The 14178-nt window shown below is 45.0% G+C and overlaps 1 protein-coding gene across 7 annotated transcripts in view; it reads right to left on the reverse strand.

Moving 5' to 3' along the window:
• Nucleotides 1-14178, reverse strand: part of ABR (ABR activator of RhoGEF and GTPase) — a 669248-nt gene that overhangs the window by 112290 nt on the left and 542780 nt on the right. For all 7 annotated transcript variants that reach the window (XM_068270301.1, XM_068270303.1, XM_068270302.1 and 4 more), the window contains 3 exons: nucleotides 9254-9329; nucleotides 9045-9149; nucleotides 5592-5666 (listed from right to left, as the gene is read on the reverse strand). In XM_068270301.1, the coding sequence (XP_068126402.1) occupies nucleotides 5592-5666; nucleotides 9045-9149; nucleotides 9254-9329 (256 nt within the window). The remainder of the gene's footprint in view (nucleotides 1-5591; nucleotides 5667-9044; nucleotides 9150-9253; nucleotides 9330-14178) is intronic.

A 14178-nucleotide genomic window follows, 5' to 3' on the forward strand; every position in this document is an offset into this window, starting at 1 on the left:
CCGAAGGGGAAGAGGCAGACCAGCAGATAATCATTCTCCAAAGGGACCGAGAGATAGCTCCTGTCACTATAGAGAAAGTGCGTGTGGCGACTGTTGGAACCCTTCCCCAGCTGCAGCACCGTCTCTATGGTTGCAAATTCACGGTCGTCACTGACCCTCATTCCCCTGGTTGGTTACGTCCGGTTGCCAGGGGCAACGACACATTGCAGCAACCTGACCTAGCTTTCCGGTCCTGTAGCTTGGAGCTAAAGGGTTACCCCACCCGGCCAGGCCGTCAATGTAGGCTTTGGCAGGATGTTTCGTTAGACTCACCTGCAAGCGCTATCTGGAAGGGGAGCAATCATGGGAATGCGGACGGGTTGTCCCGTCAAGCAGAACCAACAATGTAGGCGCAGGCAGGATAATCTGGGAAGATCATCTGCCTTGCCCCATTCTAAAGAGGGGAGGTGTGGTGATATATTGGGGTGCGGATGCTGTTAAGGATAATACAGTAATATATTTTCATTTTCCCATTTTTATATCTGCTGTGGTATGTCAAAGGTGTAGATATGCAGGCTAGATTCATAGACTGTTCATGTATTTGTGTGGGTGGGTCACTAGACCTATATTTGCATCTAAAGAGGTCTTCAGTGAATAAGACCAGTCACCTTCAATAGGCAAGGAAGCGGCTCATTAAGCCACTAGCAGTCACTTTTGATCTGCTGTCCCAGGTGTGATTGTCTGCGTCTGTCTACAGGATTACAGGCAAACTGCTACCTGTAACCAAAATTTAATCTTTTCATGGATGTGCTAAAATACACTTTAACCAAGGAAATAATGTGGAGGAAGCTTTTTGATGTCTGCAGAGTTCAATGGGTGAGATTGTATCCTGCCAAACTTCAAGAAGCTAAAACAGGAACCCCCTTTGAAGTTTGCATATCACAAGAAAGATTATGACAAGCGTTTGGTGATGTCACAAACGGGGAAACTGCATTAGTTCCTGGGGGCTGGACATTAAATGCCCCAGGGGACACTTCGGACTATTTAAGCTGGCCCAGGACAGCCACCGGTATCTTCTCTCGGAGGTAGCGAATAGCTAGGGATGATCGCGACTCCTGGTCGAAACGGCGTCCTCCCGTCAAACAACGTTCTAACCTAAGCTGGTAACGTTCTTTTTTCCCCCGTTTATTTTTACGCAAATATCCGTGTGTGTTATCTTTGTAACTTTTATCTTGTAACTATTTTTACTTTGTTTTTTGTAATCTTTTTGTATATATTAAGTTCTGCACTGTTCCATGTTTTCTGGAATATTAAATTATTATTTAATAAGCTTGACTTCTGCCGTACTAAACTAACACTCATAGCCTAGAAGAGACTGAAGTGTAACCGTGTATAAGTTTCATGCTTAATTGTACGCTTGAGCAACAATACCGTATGAAATTGTAATTGCATTGTGGGTGGGGGGCGTTTGTCATACGTTGACTTAAGCGCGCAGCTGACCCAACGTACGAACAACGCCAGTGCGAGTAGCGACAGCAGAGTGGCTAACAGTATCGTTCGGAACGACTGTTAGTGGGTCCTTGCTTCACGACAGTGTAAGATTGCAACTGTGTGTGTGTGTGGGTGCGTGGCGTTCCCGTATTTGGCTTAAGCGCAAAGCTGACCCGAATACGAAAACGCGGAGTGCGCGCTGAGGACTCAACAGCAGAGTGGAAGTGTCTAGCGAACAGCTAGTGGTGGCAGTGAGAGGTGTTCTGAGGGGTCCCAGCCTTGTTTTAGCTTGAATAAGGCTGTTCCCCGCTTAATCTGGTCAAACCCGCAGTCGGGAACCGTATACGCAGGCGTGCCGCGGGCCGGTTCCTGACATACTGGCATGTGTGAAGTGTGTTGGTAGTGTGAACCCAGCCGGCTGTGTAATGTCATCATTAAGAGTGATTTTTATGGTTTTAAATTGACACATTGGTGTTTATACAGTGTTTTTCTACTTTTTGAATAAAGCATAGTTTGGTGAATTTGATGCAGAGTCTGTTTCCATTGTATTTACTGAATAGGTGCTGGCTTACTGCACAGGCAGAGCCAAGATTTGAACCCAGGTCTCCTGTGTCAGAGGCAGAGCCTTTAACCAGTACACTTTTAGCCACTGTCCACATAACTCCTTCACATAACTCCTTTCTCAATATTGGTTTGGGTGGGTTTTAAAGGCTGTCAAAAGTCAATAACACAGTGAACTAGATTAGTGCTGCCATGCACTCCTCACCCCCCACAGAACATGTTTTCTATTGATTATAGAGGGTGAGGAGGTCTCTCTGCCATAGTAGCATATGTCACTTCCTGTACCAAGACGGCGGTGCTGGTTGTATTTCTGCTAGTCCTAACTCCCCATAGAATAATGTTAGGTGTTTGCATACATGTCTAGTACAATACTGTTGTATACAGGAGCGTAACTAGAGGGGAGCAGCCCCTGTGACTGCAGGGGGGCCCAGAGGTGTGGAGGGCCCAAACTACTAACATTCCCGTTCTCTTGTACTCCAGATCAGGTGTTGTTGTGTCCACACTTGTTAGGGGCATGAAGAGTATGACAGACACACTTGTTTTACAGCCTGACCCTTGTATGATGGACCCCCATGTTGTTAGGGTCACCAATGGAAGGCAAGGGGAGGGTTGTAAACATTAAGGGGCCCCATCAAAGCCTTAGGGGGACCATGATTTGTAGTTATGTATACAAGTTTTCAACACATACATGTAAGTTCTAGTTGCAAAACTTGTCTCTGTAGGTTTGTTCTCTACAGCTAACATCTTATGACACTGAGACAAACTGGACCTATATTCAGAAAGCACCTAGAAAATAGACTATAGTGGTATGCATTGGTGTTGCTGTGAGATGGATTTGTATTTACCTTTCAGGTTTTCCTGCATGGAAGTTTCTGAGCTTTCGAAATTTGCGGTTTGTCTTTTTAATCTTTTATTGTTGAGTCAGGATGCTGTCAAACTTATCGCTGATTTGTTTTAGTGGTGAGGTAGGGCGGGGTGAACAACTAAGTTTGAATATGAACAAAACATGCATCTGATTTCTGCTTCATGTGCACAGCTAGTAGTAATTAATGTCATTGAACTAATGAGTTGGGAAACGTTGCCAGGTATTATTACAGGAAATGCACATTGTATATTGGGTAATACAGTCACTGCCAGTAAAGCAGGTGCATGGTGGTGCCTACTGAGAACATTATACTGTACAGAACATTCCCCGACATGGGACTATTCCTGTTCTGTGTATGAGGCCTTCCTGCACCATATGTACCTACAGATGTGTTTTACCTTTTATGGGGAAATGTTGGCAGACTGATGGGATGACGAGCTGTTGGATATATTAGGAAGCACACCACACCTGACTATGCAACGTATCTGCCCTGGAGGATGGTTTTGCTCCAATTAACAAAAAGTAGCTTCTTGTCCGGTATAGCATAAGTTGCCTCTTTTACACACAACCCCCATCAAACAATCTTTCTTTGTTTGAGGGGGTGGTGCCCTAGGGGTACCCCCATGTGACATCCCTGGTGGTACCCTGTGGGGAGGGAGGCCAACTTGACTAATCCCACCCTCTCCACGGGCCTCCTCTTGTTTCCCACTGTAGGGCGCAGCTTGTTAGTAAATCGAACATGCTTCATCCATGCTCCTCAGCAGCCGGAGCGCTCTCTCCTCGCCATCAGCATGTTGCATGTAATTACGCAACATGCAGGAAACAGGAAGGTGAGTGAGCATCCGACTGCTGGATTGCATGGACGCGTCGGGATCAGGTGAGAGTCACTCACAAGCCACATTGCTTTGCCCTACTCAGGGGGACACAGGAAAGAGGCCCATGGAGAAGAAGAAAAGATGTTGGCCCCCCTCCCCAATGCAAATCGGCCCTGCTAGCTGTAGTCCAGATTGCTTCTGCCCAGGTGTTACTCCATCCATGGTGACACCAGGGGCACCCCCCCCCCCTCTCGCTTAGTACGTCACTAGAATTGGGGAGGGGGGGGGGTTGCCACACTGAGGCTCATACAATGCAACAGATTTGACAATTAAAAATGGTACAAACAGAGCTTAACATTCAACTATTTACTGCTCTCTCTGTGCTGCTTAGATGAAACCCTGAAGTGACTTATAGCAACTTAGATAGAAGTGATTATATCACACTGTGTGAAAATTGCCCGTTTTCCCCTCTTCCTGTGTTGGTAAGGGCTAATTACTCAGTGTTATAGTTTGGAACCTCATATCAAAGATGTACTGTAGTGACATATAGTAGAATGCAGTGAATTATTTAGGTTATCCACTTTTACTGTAATTTGTCGGGGTTCAGCATCAGAAACACTTCCTACAGCTGTATACTGGTACATAACCCCACCCTTCCAGTGATGCTTAGCCTAGGCCGATTAGATATGCTGAATTATCCCCCAGAGCATTCTGGGAGATCACATATATTTTGTACTGGCTTTAGAACTCTCAGTAAAAAATAACAAAACAAAAAAAACCTAAACAAAAATTCCGCAGAGATCAACTGACAGGACTAAAGATCTCATTACCTGTGATATTTTTCAGAATGTAAATAGGGATTAGGAGAATGTGTACAATGAGAAAACACTGATTAAATAATTTACACATGAATATTGAAAAAAAAAAATAGGTATGGTAATTTTATTAATTATGTTATTTTCACTACAGTTCCTCTTTATGTTCAGTATATAAGTAAATTAAAGTGGTATGAAACTCAGCATTTCCGCTTTGCTCTAAAAGACTATTTACAGCATAACTCTACTACCGCAAAAACATGTAGCAGAACAGCATTCAAACCGTTAAACTCAGCACTTTCTCTTTCAGTGGAAAGCTCCTTGCTTCAGTGGGCAGCTTCTGGAATCATCAGAAGAGGTGATATTATCTTTTGTTTACATTCCTTTGTCAGATAGTTAATAAACATTATCAAACTGCGGAAACTGAGCTGTACTGAGCTGAGAAGCAGAAAGAGCCGATAGGCGATCACTAGTTAGATTTTTAATATATAAATACAACAGCTATGCAATAAAATGCAATAGCAGCTTTCAAAGCAGATAAACTCTACTTTGGGAATTTGTTATTTGTGGACAGACAATATTACTTGTACACAAAAGCAAATACGGTAATTCTATGGGTAATAAAAAGTAGGAAAACATTTTTATTGAATGTTATGTCAAAGATTGATCCCACATTAACACTTTAGGATACCAGTGATGTAGGATATATGAAAAAAAAAAAACCTCATCTTATGATGTAAATTCTGAGACATCTGGTCACAAGGGGCTTAGTATAATAGCTCTCCCCATCCAGTAGTGTGAGTGTCATACAATATCCAGAGCTCCTGGGCCCAGACGACTCCAGATCACGGACCCTTAGAAGTTGTTTATTATATCTGCAGAGTTTGTCAGCGTCTGTTTTAGCGATTTTGGAGCCGTCCCGTTTTTAGCTCCAGCCCATGATTATTTTATTAGGCTTGGCCGGCATGCATACATATACCATGCACATTTACAACCAGCCTTGTGAGAACCTTGTGCAGCAAGGGGACCATTAAATGACCTAACGCCCGGGTAACGAGCACTTACTGGCAGATTGGCTGAATCCTTTGGCAGAGTGAACGATCACATGCAGGAAACCGTACAGTCCAGAAGATTCGTCATCTACAAAACAAAAGAGTATTTTCATTATATATGTATTGTATGGCAGGGGATCCAAACAGACCCAGAAATAAATCTTCAAGCAAGAGAGAAAACGAGTCCCGTTTAGATATATTTCACATAACGCGAGTGCTTCTGAATTACCTCATAGCACACACAGCCATCTACAGATTGTAAACTTCTACACATCTGCATACAGTAGGAAACATCTATGGATAGTGAGGAGAGGTCCTATACCAGTGATGGCTAACCTCGGCACTCCAGCTGTGACCAAACTGCACATCCCATCATGCCTCTGTCTCCCCGAGTTATGCTTAGAGCTGTCAGAGTATTGCAATGCCTCATGGGACTTGTAGTTCTACCACAGCTGGAGTGCCAAGGTTAGCCATCACTGCCCTATGCTGAGGGAGGCTCACAGAGAAATTTGTACAAAGCCAGCCATAAATGGGACAATCGTGGCCAATTTGGTGAATGAATTGAAAACTGACAGAAGTGATCTATGTACCACACTCAGAGATGGATTAAGAAGTAATGGGGCCCTAGGTAAGGTAGTAGATTTGAGGCCCCCTTGTGGTCATTTTGGTAAGCTGAAGTGGAGAGAGGTCAGAAAAGGTAGCCGGTGGACCCCTAGACACCCACTAGGTCCCGATAACCTGCCTAGGTTGTCTGGAGGATGATCCTGCTCTGACCATAATGCACCAATCAATCTCAATCAGATTTCTGCAGGATAATCACATTTTTGCTGCTGGTTTTGAACTATGCGATGCAGGCAAAGCTATGTGGCTATTGATCCCCTGCTGCTGCTCCTCCGCCTGCCCAATCTATGACAATATACTGCACGTGCATTTGACAGGCGGTGGATTCGCCACTTGTCAGCTGCCCCCATTCACCTGCCAGGTGCTTGCTAGGGCTCGGCACAAGCAGCAGACCATGGAGCTGCATCTGAGCACAGCAGTAGATGGTATTTTGCAGCATGGTAGCGCCACAGTGTGTCAAGTGCTGACATGGGTGGTGTTACAAGCGCTGCCATTCGGCTGTATTTTATCTGCACCTGAATGGCAGTCGTAGGAGGCAGACGGATGCTGAACTGCGCAACAAACGAGCAGTTCAGCTGTCCATGGGAAAAAGTCTTATATCAAAAGAAAAATATCAAAACAATCCTGTCCATCTCAAATCAGAATCATAGTCGGACACAGGAGTCCATTGAATCCGTGGTAATCATTTAACATATAAGTAATTGTGGAAATTATGTCCGCCAATCCTTTGTACCAAAATTGCCATTCAAAAAAAAAATGTGCAGTCATCTAAGGAGCAGCACATAGAAGCAGTTGGTACTACGTCTTGAGACAGCACAGGACTTGCAGGATTAGTCCATGACGTGCCCCCTACAGCTTCTGCTCAGGGACAGAGGGTGAGCTGGGATCTGACAGGGAAGAAGACACACATCCAATTTTGATTGGCCAACAATTGGCCAGTTTTACCACTTATACGTAGTATGAGAGCTTACCTACACAATCTGTTCATAGTATTCAAATTCTGTTGGTCCATATACTACATGCAGGTGGTAAACTTGGTCAGTGATTGGCCAATCAAAATTGGATGTGTATGTACCCTAAATCCACACTTTTAATTATGATTGGCCAATCACTGACCAATTTCACCACCACCATGCAGTAGTAGTAAACTGATTTTAAGCTTTTTACTCTGCTTTTCGTGCCTCTATTCATATACTGTATGTATTATACTGTATTTTCTCTGCACGTTTACATGGGTTTCCTCCCATACAGTGAAAAGATACAGCTATGCTGACTAGCCTTTGCCTCAGATTCCCTCTGAGGACCATTTAGTGATGTGAAGTTTATACTATTTGACACTCTGAAGTGCAATAGAAAATGTGTCAATGTTATATTAATGCATAACAATAATAGGATACAGTTTATTGTCCTATGGTACATGACACTGATCCCTCTACTGGTCAAAATCTGAAATTACACACCAGAAAGTAATAAAGCACTATACAGTTGCTAAGAAATAGATGCTGTAGATGCAGAACTTAAAATTCCCTTTAATGATACAATGCAGTTAATAAAGCTCTACTTGTGAGTGTGTGATTACTTTCATCAAATCTGCCAATGAAGTATAAACATCTGCAATTCCAGTTACACTTATGATTAGGTTTGACAGCTCAGCGACCTAAAATATAGTTGAGCACTTTGGTAGATGTTAATTTAGCAAGGAAGGGGAGAGGTGTAGAATAGAGTGGTGTAATATGGGTCAGTCCGATTGCTCAAATGGGGTTATTGATGCATTTTATATGGGGGTCATTTCTGAATTTTAAATAGAGGTAATTGCTGCAATTAATATGGGGGTAATGTTGCTTTTTATATAGGTGTGATTGCTGCATTTCATATGTGCTAATTTCTGCATTTCATATGTGGAGTAACCATTGTATTGTGTGTGTGTGTGTGTGTGTGTGTGTGTGGGTGTGTGTGTGTGTGTGTGTGTGTGTGTGTGTGTGTGTGTGTGTGTGTGTGTGTTTGGTGGAGAGTTGGGGTGATTGCTGCATTTCAAACGTGGGGATGATTGCTGTATTTGTAACGTGGGGTAGTGATTGTAACAATGGTTCTATTATTAACCAAGAGGTGTATTATAGTAGGTATCAGGGAAAACTCATAAAAGTGACGTAATTGTTATTTTGTCATTTTAATGCAAGGGTTCCCTGAGATCTGAAATTTTTTTTAGGCGTTCCTTGACTCTAAAAAGGTTGAGAAAGTTGGGTATAGAGAATGTATATAATGCAGAGTATGGAGTAGCTCAGTGCAGTGTCTATGCAGCGGTACAGAGAATGTATATGGGTGCAGGGTATAGAGTAGATAAGGGTAGTGTGTATACAGAGAATGTGCATGGTACAGTGTATGGAGTTAATCAAGAAGGTGTTGTACGCAGAGGTACAGTGTAGAGAGTGCATATGGTATACAGTACTTCAGGGCAGTGTGCATGCAGTTATATGGTGCAAGGTATGGAGTAGATAAGGGCAGTGTGTATGCAGAGGTACAGTGTAGTGAATGTACATAGTGTAGGGTATGGGGTAGATCAGGGCAGAGTACACAGAGATACAAGTTGTTTCAGGATATATGTCATGTGACAACTCAGGAATCAGTAGGAAAATAAATAAAGCTTAGGTAAAGAACCAATTACTTCCAGTACCACATTTAGCAGATTATAAAGTACTTTTAATGATCTAAATCCTGTATTAACTACATAACAAATAATAATACTTGTGATTAACACTTCAGTAATGTTGCTGCACTGTAACGGGAAAAAATTAACCAACAGCCCCACCATGTGGTGACATAATAATACTGCAGCCCTTTGACTTACCATCTTTATTGCTGATTATAGGCATGTTATGAACCGTTCGCAGTTTGAAGCAGGACCCAGTAAGTACCTGGAGCTCCAAAGAACTGAGTGCAAATGCTTGTAAATCTGGAATAAAAAAGAAAAGGTATTGAATCTTGAGAAATGTTCTTAGTAAAGGAAAACAATTCTGCATTTTCACGCGCACACTTTGTTACGATAGATGTAATCACCTTTTTTCTGCAGTTTCTGAATGGCTTCTCTCCACTCTGATCGCTCATAGTCTGATGATATCAAGAAGAGGTAGCTCTAGAAAAGAACACAGTACAATAGACATTTAGTAGGAGGAAGCTATCTGCAGGAAATGTGTATATTCTTCCAATGTTTGTATGTCCTCTGGTTTCCACAGACATCCCCAACACATGCCACTTACTAAATTTGCATCCTACTTTGGCTCTTCCTTTGCAGGGTTGTGGAGTCAGTACAAAAATCATCCGACTCCTCAGTCTACGAAACCACTGACTCCAGGTACCCAATATTGCTTCAACAGACTTCTTAAAGTGGCCACTAACAATCCAATCTTTTTCATCCAATTTTACCATAACTATGTCGTATAAGGGTAAATTGAGTGTCTATATTGAATGGGTAATTTAGGCAGTTCCCTAATATTACATAGAAATAGTAAGATTGGATGAAAAAGATTGGATTGTTAGTGGCCACCTTAAATAGACAATGTACTAAAAATATAGTCCCCTGGGGGGTACTTACCTCGGGAGGGGGAAGCCTCAGGGCTCCAATGAGGCTTCCCCTATCCCTGTAGCTGCAGGCAATCCAGCGCTGGCTCCACCGAAGGTTCCCGCAATCCTGGCTCGACAAGGCTTGATATATTTACCTTCACTGGCTCCAGCGGGTGGAGCTGTTGCGGCTCTCAGCACGGAAATAGATGATCTCTGTCGGGTCCCCTCTACTACGGAGGCGCAGGAGACTTGTGCCTGCGCAGTAGAGCGGACCGACATCGATCGGCTATATCCGCCCATCTCCAAGCGGGGAGCCGATACTGCACCTGCGCTGGAGCCAGGAAGGTAAATATTTACATCCCCGCTGTTCGGAGAGGCACAGCGAGACCGCCGCGGGACACAGGAGGACGGGGGAAGCCTTGATAGGATCCGGAAGCTTCCCCCACCCGAGGTGAGTATCCCCCAGGGGAACTTTTTTAGTTACAGGTTCTCTTTAAGTCTAATTCTTACCAGGGTTGTGGAATTGGAACAAAAATCATCCAACTCCTCAGTTTATTGAAACCACCGACTCCAGGTACCCAGAATTGCTCCGGCCCTTCGACTCTGACTTCACAGCCCTGTTATTTAGTACTTTTCTTTTTTCAGGGCATATGCACAGTGGGACGTTGCGGTTTAATGCGATGTTAAAGTTGCAACGTGTCTGCATTAAGAGGTAACGCACTGCAAGCAGCGAGTTACCACAACGCAACATTTTTCAACGCAACGTCGCACTGTGAACAGCCCATAGGATTAGCATTGCAGTGCGGTAAGCCGCAGCGTGCCACAGAAGATGAATAATTATCTCCTTGGAGAAAAAGTGAATTGAATAACGGCCTTGGTGTTCTTGTGCACACAGCACCCTACGTTTGAAAAGACCACTATCACGAAAAATGGTAAAATTTTAAATACATATTTTTAAGAAGTACATTTCTCCCAGAGTGAAATGCAACATAAACGACTTTTCTCCTATGTTGCTGTCACTTTCTGTAGGCAGTAAAAATCTGTTTTGCACTAGTCCAATCATGGGGGACTTTCAGTATTTCTATTAATCTTTACTTAAAAGGGCACTATGGTGAAAAATTTTAAAATGTAAAATATGTGCAAACAGACAAATAAGAAGCACGTTTTTTTCCACAGTAAAATGAGCCATAAATTACTTTTCTCCTATGTTGCTGTCACTTACAGTAGGTAGTAAAAATCTGACAGAAGCGACAGGTGGACTAGTCCATCTCTTCATAGGGGAGTCTTAGCAAGTCTTTTATTCATTATAAAGATATTCCCCAAAATGGATTTAAACAATGATGCTGGCCAGCTTCCCTGCTCGCTACACAGTTTTTTGGCAGTTGGACAGACCAACTGCCATTCACTAAGTGCTTCTGAAAATAAATCAATCCCCGAGAATCCCCCAATGAAGAGATGGACTAGTCCAAAGCCTGTCACTTCTGTCAGATTTCTACTACCTACTGTAAGTGACAGCAACATAGGAGAAAAGTAATTTATAGGGTATTTTACTTGGAACAAATGTACATTTTACACAGATCATACACATGCAATTAACATTTTACAATTTTTCGTGATAGTGGTCCTGTGGTGACAGGAAAAGATCGGAATAGTTCTAAGTATGTCAGCATTATATAAAAACAACATAAAGGGCAACAAAATTACATCCCACCAACACAGCAAATTAAAAAAAGAATTTGCTGAAAAGTCGACAAAGGAATATTCCCAGCACTGCGAACAATCAGTCAAGCTTTATTCAATACTGAGGAGTAAACTACAAGATTTGCAGTATTAAACATCAGGGTACCTGCACCTGCTTTAGGTTGCCAAGTAACGTAATGTGACAGAGCCTCAGCAGGAGCAAGAAACAGATGTAGGTCTGTCAAATTACTTGGAATGGAACAGTAGATATTATTATTATTTATTGTATTTATAAAGCACCAACATATTACACAGCGCTGGACAGGGGTTTTGAGGGCTTGCTTGAATGTGTTGAAGGAGGGAGCAAGTCTGATGGGCGGTGGAAGGGCGTTCCAGAGGGTGGGGGCGACTCTTGAGAAATCCTGCAGGCGGGCATGGGAATGGGAAACACGTGGGCGGTGAGGCGAAGGTCATTGGAGGATCAGAGGGGGCGACCTGGCGACCAGAACAAGCTCTGAGATGTACCCGTATTTCGCGCCGTATAAGACGCTCCGGAATATAAGACGCACCCAGGTTTAGAGGGCAAAAAACAGGGAAAAAAAATATAAACTAAACCTGGTGCCTCCATATTTCAGGAGTGTCTTGTACACGACCTCCCGCAAATGGTGTCCTCCTGTGTACCTCATGTGCCCTCTTATCTCACCCTTTCTACCTAAAGTGTCCTCTGGTCTCCCCCCTGTGCCCTCTGGTCCCCCTCCCCCCCTGTAGTTACCCCCCTGTGGTCTCCCTTGTACCCTGTGGTTGCCCTCCTGTGTCCTCTGGTCCCCCCTGTGCCCTGTGGTTTCCCCCGTGTCCTCTGGTCCCCTCCTGTCCCCTGCGGTTACCCCTCTGTGTCCTCTGCCCCCCTGTGCCCTGTGGTCACCCCCGTGTCCTCTGGTCCCCCCTGTGATCGCCCCCGTGTCCTCTTGTCCCCCCCTGTACTCTGTGGTCCCCCTGTGTCCTCTAGTCCCCCTCCTGTGTCCTCTTGTCCCCCCCTGTACCCTGTGGTCACCCCCCTGTGTCCTCTGGTCCCCCCCGTGTCCTCTTGTCCCCTCTGTACCCTGTGGTCCCCCTCCTGTGTCCTCCTGTCCTCTGTGGTCCCCCCTGTGGTCGCCCTGCTGTGACCTCTTGACCCCCCCAGCGTCCTCATGTGTCCCCGCTGGCCTGCCTGCCCCCCGCTTATGTCTCCGGCCCCCCCGCTTATGTCTCCGGGTCCCCTGCAGTCAGCGGCAGCAGCTGAGCTTACCTCCTCCATGTGTCCCCGCTAGCCTGGCCTGCCCCCCACTTATGTCTCCGGTCCCCCCGCTTCTGTCTCCGGGTCCCCTGCAGTCAGCGGCAGCAGCTGAGCTTACCTCCTCCATGTGTCCCCGCTGGCCTGGACTGTCCCCCGCTTATGTCTCCGGTCCCCCCGCTTCTGTCTCCAGGTCCCCTGCAGTCAGCGGCAGAAGCTGAGCTTACCTCCTTCATCTTGCTCGCGGCGATTGAAGACATCCAGCTTCCCCGTGCGGCTTCCTCTAGTGCCGGCTTCTAATGACGCGTCATTAGAAGCCAGCACTAGAGGAAGCCGCACACTGAAGCCGGATGTCTTCAATCGCTGCTGGCAAGATGGAGGAGGTAAGCTGCTGCCGCTGACTGCAGGGGACCCGGAGACATAAGGGGGGACCGGAGACACATGAGGATCCTGGGGGGACACAGGCAGGGGATCCCCGATGGTGGCGGGTCGTATCGGCGGGCGTATGGAAGTCGGGGATTTTCTGCCTTTGCCGTATAAGACGCAGGGACTTTTTCTCCCCATTTTTGGGGAAGAAAAAGTGCGTCTTATACGGCAAAAAATACGGTAGGTAGGGCAGGTTTTGTGCACAGATTTATACGCCAGGCGAAGAATCTTGAAACTTATCCTGAAACAGATAGGGAGCCAGTGCAGGGATTCACAAAGGGGAGATGTGGATGCGGAGTGGTGCGAAGAATGGATGAGTCTTGCAGCTGCATTCATCACTGATTGAAGGGGGGCAGTGCGTTTCAAGGGGAGGCCAGAAAGGAGGGAGTTACAGTAATCAAGGCGGGAGATGATGAGGGCATGGATGAGCAGTTTGGTCGTGTCCGGGGTTAAGAAGGGGCAAATCTTGGAGACATTACGGAGGTGGAAATTGTGGACATACAGCATATGATTTATCTGCATTGATGTGCAGAGCTCCAATAACTGGACTATATTACACGCCTGGCACTCACTACAGGCAAATGTCTCCCGCTGTGTAAATTGAACGCAAGTATACTAGTGGCTAGCTGCATTCACCGCTTCACATTCACTTCTAAATTTTTAGATTAGAATTAGCACATAATTTGCATCTGTTTTGCATTCAAGGCATGTATTTAGTCCCAGAGGGGCTCTGCGTTGCCTCTGTTGGTTTACATTCCAGGTGCAACCTTGAGCACTGTCACTTGTCTGGCTGTTTGCTTGATGAAATATGTATACTATTTATGACTAGCAGCACGAGGAATATTATGTTTTTAACGCTAGATTAGTGTTAGGTCTTCCCCGAGGGGGTCCGTCACTGCCGTGGGGAAGTCTATTAGGTATCTGTGCACACATTATCACTGAAGCTAACACCCCCCTTTGCCTGTAGTGAGTGCTAGTTGTTTAATATAGTCCAGTTATTGGAGCTCTGTACATCAATGCAGATAAATCATTTAGGTATAAGTTT

This window comes from Hyperolius riggenbachi, chromosome 2 (genome assembly GCF_040937935.1).
Source record: "Hyperolius riggenbachi isolate aHypRig1 chromosome 2, aHypRig1.pri, whole genome shotgun sequence".
Lineage (NCBI taxonomy): Eukaryota > Metazoa > Chordata > Amphibia > Anura > Hyperoliidae > Hyperolius > Hyperolius riggenbachi.